Below are 7,874 nucleotides of genomic sequence, written 5' to 3'. Positions count from 1 at the left end.
ACTTGTAATTGTGCAATACTCGAATGTAACTCATTAAGCATAAATGTGCATTTTAAGAATTGCGCAGGCTTACAAAGCTTGGGTAACATCCAGCGAAAGACAAAAAATAGTTCCACAGGGCTCCAGATAAGATGCGTATAAGCGTAAATTACGTATAGAAATAATGCAAATACGCATGTCTAATAATTTCTAAGCGTATAAAAACGTATATAAAATTACAGAAACGCACACAATGCTTTTTTAAAAACAAAATCTGAATCGTCTGGATGCGTTAGGTAACAGCCGATCAGCCTTAATTCACCCACATTGAACGTAAACACGCATCGTATGATTTCTATAAACTTTGCGTGGGTTGAATTTTGCAGTCAGTAAACGGATAAATTATCGGAAGAAGAAGCTCTTACTGGTTTGTTTAGTTACTACTGATATTAAAAATGATTTTAATTCTTATTTTTCGAGAAATAAACAAATCGGCGAAACATTAAATTGTATTTTCTTGTAGTTTTTGAAATCGAAAGTAGATCGTCTATGTTTGGCTGCTTTCACGAAACGAAACAACTTTTTTATGAAAAGATTTAAATAAGAGGTAATTTAACCGTAAACTTCAATGTCAGATACTGCCAATTGCTGCTAAATGTCTTCGTATCATCACAATTTGTAAAGTATATTGTTGAAACTGGAGAAAAGTGTAATCGTATCCGGATATAATATTTTGGGTAAATATCGAGCTGTGTTATGAAATTTTAAGAAAAAAACTAAAAACAAACTGAAACTGGTAGACTATACTGTCAGTACATCAATCATTAGCCGACTCAGACCCTTCAGGCCTTTGATTTAATTCCTTATGTTCATCACATGCAGAGGCAACACCTTCACCACCCTCACCCCAACCACCCACAAACACACCCCCAACGCAGGTTCAAACATAATTCTGTAATCACAGAACATTGGATGGGTTGATATTGAATGACAACACCGAATCACAGTATAAGAAGACTAAACGGTTACTATACGAAAATAAAAATATACAGACCAAAGAGTTACACATAGCTTTGCGTCAGTTATAGCTTTGTGTTAGTTATACATTGCTTTGCATCGGTTACACATAGATTTGCTTCAGTTAATCATTTCTTTGCGTCAGTTATACATAGCTTTGCATCGGTTAATCATTGCTTTGTGTCAATTACACATAGCTTTACGTCAGTTAATCATTGCTTTAATTGCGTTAGTTATACATAGCTTTGCGTCAGTTAAACATAGCTTTGCGTCAGTTATAAAAAGCTTTGCGTCGGTTAATCATTGCTTTGCGCCAGTTACACATACATAGCTTTGTGTTAGTTATACATTGCTTTGCATCGGTTACACATAGCTTTGCTTCAGTTAATCATTTCTTTGCGTCAGTTATACATAGCTTTGCGTCGGTTAGTCATTGCTTTGCGTCAGTTACACATAGCTTTACGTCAGTTAATCATTGCTTTAATTGCGTTAGTTATACATAGCTTTGCGTCAGTTAAACATAGCTTTGCGTCTGTTATAAAAAGCTTTGCGTCGGTTAATCCTTGCTTTGCGTCAGTTACACATATAGCTTTACGTCAGTTAATCATTGCTTTAATTGCGTTAGTTATACATAGCTTTGCGTCAGTTAAACATAGATTTACGTCTGTTATAAATAGCTTTGCGTCGGTTAATCATTGCTTTGCATCAGTTACATATAGCTTTACATGCATAGGTTTGCAGTTCTACATAGCTTTGCGTCAGTTATAAGTAGTTTTGCGTCAGTTATACATAGCCTTTTAGATGTTGCATATAGCCTTGCTGATTCTTGCTGCTGCCTCGAAACGGCTGCATTGGTCCTCAATTCGTTTTATATTGTTCATTATTATTACGGTCGCCCGTAGATGAATGGAGGGTACCGCTTGTATCTCATGATAGTCTGTTGTGTATTGTACCGTTCGCGAGAAAGTAAAAGTGTTAAATGTCACTTGTTACTGTCTTTCTACCGCTACAGCTTTGCCTTGGTTCATGGCTCGTTGCATGTCTTTTAGTATTATTACCGTCACCCGTAGAATAATGGAGGATGTCACTCGTTCGTTTCGTCATGTTGTCTCTTGTGCTGTGCGGTAAAACCATTTGCAAGAAAGTAAAAGTGTAATGCCGTGCCTAATATCTTAATAATTCTTTAGTAAAAATTGTATTTTGTGTAGAAAGTGCGCTTGATTGTCTTCTGGTTAGCTTACTTCTTTCCCAGGATCTAGCTGATTACACGGTTAGATTTTCTGGCTGGCTTTTCATCCAGACTTTGAGCGGCTATAATATTCCATTTACATAAAATATGATAAGCGCGTTTTCATATTTTATTCATATCTGACAAAGAGGGTCTTTTGTGCTTTGAATTTGGCATTTAACATAATGAAATAAAATCATGTATATTGCATGTGTGTTTCTGATATATATTTTGTTTTGAAAAACCGTCAAGCTTAAAGAATGCAAGATTAACCAATGTCGCAAAATAGGTTGCTAGATACTGAAGACACGTCTTCATCAAGCATTTCATATATTTATATTTACATCCATTTTTTATTTTCCAGTTGGATGTGACTTACATGTTTAAGGCAGTGGCCCCTCAATTCCTGTGTGATTATGTTTTCTCTTAAGAAGTTTGACATTCTCGGGACATACGCCTAAATAATACTCCCTAAAATGCCGAGTGCCGAACCATCATTCGGATGTACATGCGGGTTCACTACCTTGAAGCATAATAACCTATTAATATTTATTGCATTTGTACATAGTCTCTTATCTTGCTTTGACTGGCCGGATGATGAACATTTTACTCTAAATGTCAATCAATTTATATATTGTATCCACGATTTAAGCTATCAAAACATTCATTTTTTGTGCTTTACTGAGATAAAACATTTGTTTTCACAGTTCAGTTTTTTTTTCTAAACAATTCGTATTTTCTAAATCATTACTTTACGATAAATACACGAGTCCACCAGGTCACCAGACCCTTCCAGAATAATTAAAAAAATTGTTTCATGTATTTCATTGAGCATAAATTAACCACAAATTGGACAGTAACTTTTTTTTTTAATTTCTGTGTAGTAAGTCTACTCTCAAATGTTCTGTTGCAAAGTCACAATAAATACACTACAAGTAGTCTGTCGGGCCGCTATGCTGCTCGATTTAAAACTTTCACAGTAATAAAAAGACTTTTTTTCAATAACATACAGAGGGGTGATAACTTATTAAAGTTTATTTGGGGTAGACATGGTTTTATTTGCCCTTGACTACTGTAACAATAAAGTTCAATTTATTTAGGACATGATATTTATAGACTCGTTCTTGAAAAGGAAGTAAAATTAGGTTAATGTTAACCGTAACTACAGAAAGTGTTTTATTTTTCTAAATTTCTTTTCATTTTACACACATTTATCTCCGGTGTTTCTTTCAACGGGAAATTATTTGTCGTGTTGCGGATTACTTTACTTAGTAACAATTATTTGAGCAATATAAACAGACATTTTATCAATCTAAAATTCAACACTAGTTCAAAGTTTGACCTTTAAAGATCCAATATGGCAGTATCGGGTAGAAAGGTTGCCGATTTTCAAGGTTCCATATCCAAAGGCTCAGCAGAGGACTTTGACCATAGATGTGAACCATGTTTGGCGATTGGTCAGCAAATAGAAGCTCATGGATTTTGTGTGGACTGTCAAGAACACTTGTGTAAGAACTGCTTTGCTTATCATCAAAGGTTAAAGGCGAACAAACACCATCAGCTGGTAAACAAAGATAATATGGCTAAACATGCTGTTAGCAAGGTGTCAGACGAATGCACCGAGAAGTGTCAAGTGCACAAAAAGGAAGTAATTAAATTTTTCTGTCCAAAACACGAAGCTCTCGGCTGCAACGATTGTATCGTCCTGAATCACAGAGCATGTGATATTGACTATATACCTGATAAATGTGCAGGTATCGGGGATAGTACAGAGTTCAAAGAGTTACTAAGGGAGCTTGATCAAAAAGTAAATGAGGCTGATAATATTATAAAACAGGCTTCAAATAGAGAAAAAGAATTAGATTCTTGCTATGATAAGCTACTCAAAGAAATTTCAATGTTTCGCAAAGAGATAAATGATCGTTTAGACCAACTACAAAAGCAAATCCAGACGGATGCTGACAAAAAGAAGTCCACAGATAAACAAACAGTAAAGAATATACTTGAAACATGTACAAACATTTCTTCAGATATCAAACAACTACAGTCGAGACTTCAAGATTACAAAGCCTCTAAGCAGAATGGACAACTTTACATTACAATGAAACAAGCTAAATCCAAACTAAAGTCAGACGAAATAAAGGAGGCAGACAGGAGTTTAGAAAAAGCAAACATGCAATACACATTTGATCAAAACCAAGACCTGACAAACATGCTTTCAAGACAAAATGCATTTGGAAAGCTCACTCTCTCTTCCTCTGTGGTAACTTCAAAGGGTAGGAAACCTATCGACAAATTAACCCGCAAAGAAAATATAAATATAAAGACGAAATCTGATCAAATTTTGTGCTGGATCACAGGATGTGTTGTTCTGTCTTCTAACAAACTTGTGGCGGCTGAATTTTACAATAAGAAGCTGAAAGTTGTTGACATAAAAAACAAAGCTATAATAGTAGAGACAACACTTTCTTCAGATCCATGGGACATTGCAGTAATGCCCCAGGACCATATTGCTGTGACAATGCTAGAGAAGAAAGAAATCCTTATAATGACAACAGCAGATAAACTGTCAACTGTCCGCAAATTTCCAGTTAAAGGATATTGTAGAGGTATAGCTTATCATGAGGAACATCTCTATATAGTTAGCAGTTATCCAAAGTGTGTATATGTTACAGATACACAAGGTAACGTACAGAACACAATTAAACTGGATAATAAGATATTTGTCTCACCATACTACTTACTGCTGAGTAAGGATCTGAGACATATCTTCATCAGTGACTGTGATAGCGACAGTGTCTTTAGTATAACATTACAAGGTGACATATCTGCTGAATACAAAAACAAAGACTTTATATCACCAGAGGGAATGATGATGCTAGACGATGGATCCTTGCTGGTGTGTTGCAGTGTAGGAAATGGCAGCATATATCGTATCTCGGGTGATTTGAAGCAATGTCACACAATGATAGATGATCTGTCATACCCGTACTCTCTGTGCTATAATCGTGATGCACATGAGGTCTATGTCGGATGTATGGATAATCAGATGATTGTGTTGAGTTCAATATAATGAGTTTTATGACACAACAAACAGTTTGGGTCATGTAAAAATACAACATTGTGTCATTCATATTTCATATGCATTCTTTAAAAGATGTTACAGAAATGGATGAAATAATTCTAAACATTTAATCCCTAATAATTAGAGAACAATTTTTAACCGCTTACACAAAAGTGATAGACTAGAAAACAGTTATAACTGTTTAATGAAGTTTGAAGCAGTTTAACTTTGACTGAACTATTGATAATATAATAATATAATCAGATTCTGAGTTTTGTTACATGTTCTATTTATGTTGTACATGTACATATATATAAAAATAATCGTTTTCCGGGGAAGATACAGGATTTTAGTTAAAGTGCATGGTGTTTTATGGCACCCAGGATCTCTTAATTTAACAAGTTTGTCATCTAAAAATATCTAATATTTTAACAAGAAGGTCATGATGACCCTGAATCGCTCACCTGAGTAATATGAGCCACATGTTTCAAATGGCAAACTGACGCTAAAATATTAGAAAGTAGGTCAGTAGGTCAAATTCATGGTCACTGAAAGTTTTAAGATTGGTATGCAAAGCTGTGTATGTCATCCAAATTTCAAGACTGTATCTTAAAAAACAAAAAAAGTAGGTCAGTAGGTCAAGGTCACAGTCAATTGACTCCTAATCGCTTGGGGTCATCAGGTAATTATAATTAAACAGTCTAGGAAATATCTGATAATTTTTGAAGTATTTGTTCCTATATAACTCATATAATAAGTGATACCCAAGGGGCATAATTTGAACAATCTTGTTATAGATCCATTAGGCAACGCTACATACCAAATATCAAAGGCCTAGGCCTTAAACTTTCAGAAAAGAAGATTTTATTTTTTTCCCCAAAATAAGTCTATGTTAAATTTAGGACCCCCAGGGCAGGGTCTCATTTCACCCCAGGGGCATAAAATTTGAACAAATTTTGTACAGGACCACAAGGCAATGAAACATACTAAATATCAAAAGCCTATGCCTTGCAGTTTCAGGCAAGAAGATTTAAAAAAGAAAATTCCTAAAAGGTCTATGTAAAACTTAAGACCCCACGAGGCAGGGTCTCTATTCATCCCAGGGGCACAATTTGAACAATCTTGGTAGAGGACCACAAGGCAATGCTTCATACCAAATATCAAAGGCCTAGGTCTTGCGGTTTCAGACAAGAAGATTTTCAAAGTTTTTTCCTATACAATTCTATGTAGACTTGGGACCCCCGGGGCAGGGCCTCTTTTCACCCCAGGGGCACAATTTGAACAATCTTCATAGAGGACCATTGTATACTGGATCGAAGTGAATACATTATTCTTCAATCTACTCGCACTTGACCAGTTTTCAGCGATAGTTCGAATATATCTTTTTATGACTAGCGCTGTCCTTTGGTGAAGAGAATCTCCTTGAGTAGTCTTGCAAAGTCATTAGCATTTCACCCCTTTAAAACCTAACCATGCTATTTTCTACTATTTTTCCTTAAAATGGTATAGCGCACGTCTTTGTACATAAGATGGAATTTAACCAAAGGCAAATGAAATCTGAAAGAGAGAAAACCCGGGAATAGGGCTTAATATTGTTAAATCGTAATGTAAGTAAGCCTTTGGTCTTCTAGGACCATCCCAGTGTTGATTGCAAAGAAAAATTCCGTGTACCGAATTCGGGTAAAAACCGTTTTTCATTCTATGCACATATCTTTCACCTTTTGTATAAGAAATGTCCGTTTTGGCACTATATTTAGCGTACTGTTATGATAATTGTGTGCTTTGACCTACTGCGACCTTAAAGTGAAACCCTGTGTATTTTGTTCATTCAATTAATTTGATAATTATGTTATGAAATAACTGTGTAATTGTAAATATCCTTTTTTAAATTTCTTTCAAGTAATCTCTAGTATGAGACGTTGTCACATATTTTCTGTTATCGTTGCGACCTTGCAACATTTATGTAGCTTACATAAATTTATTTGTAACTAGTTCGTTTTATCTGCAAATAGCTAATATAGCTTTCGAACATAAAACTCAACTTTTCAGTTATGAAAACGTAGAATCAATGCTTTATTACACGTAATAAATGAATCAACAAGGTTGTACGGAGCGACACCGTAACAATTGTTGTGGAGATGTCGTCTCATGTTATCGTTGAGACTCGACTTACGTTGGAACGTACTTCTCCCGGAGTGATATATAGTGAAATGACAGTTTGCAGTATTGTATTTGTATGTATCATGCAAGATAGGACATAGTAATGTTTTCATTTTCAGCCGTAAAGCTTTTCATAGGACCAAATTTGTAGCCAGGAGAATATCATATAAGTGGAAAGTGTCACAGGAACAGTTCTTTGTATAGTATTTGGAACTGGTAGATCAGACTATGCTATTTATAAAGCGAAATATGTTACAATGACACTGACGCATACAAAATAGATCATCTTGCGGTAGGCTACAAGGAGACATCTGTGAAATTTTTAAATTCATTAGGTAATATTTCTATAACAGGAGATTATGTTCACGGTGAAAATAGCAGTGATAAACCATTTTCACCAGGTCTGTGATCATTTATCCAGTTCGT

General features: G+C 35.1%; 1 protein-coding gene across 1 annotated transcript; it reads left to right on the top strand.

Annotated features, from left to right (window-relative positions):
• Positions 1–3,581: 3,581 nt before the first annotated feature.
• On the top strand, positions 3,582–5,297 carry LOC123536492 (uncharacterized). Its single transcript, XM_045319700.2, has one exon. It carries the CDS (start codon positions 3,582–3,584, stop codon positions 5,295–5,297), a length of 1,716 nt encoding a protein of 571 aa, XP_045175635.2.
• Positions 5,298–7,874: the final 2,577 nt, after the last annotated feature.

The sequence above is a fragment of the Mercenaria mercenaria genome, unplaced genomic scaffold (genome assembly GCF_021730395.1).
Source record: "Mercenaria mercenaria strain notata unplaced genomic scaffold, MADL_Memer_1 contig_4928, whole genome shotgun sequence".
Taxonomy (NCBI): domain Eukaryota; kingdom Metazoa; phylum Mollusca; class Bivalvia; order Venerida; family Veneridae; genus Mercenaria; species Mercenaria mercenaria.
This window is presented reverse-complemented; position numbering and strand designations above follow the sequence as displayed.

Coding starts and splice junctions, on each gene's coding strand:
- LOC123536492 (XM_045319700.2), top strand. CDS start 3,582: ATGGCAGTATCGGGTAGAAAGGTTGCCGATTTTCAAGGTTCCATATCC.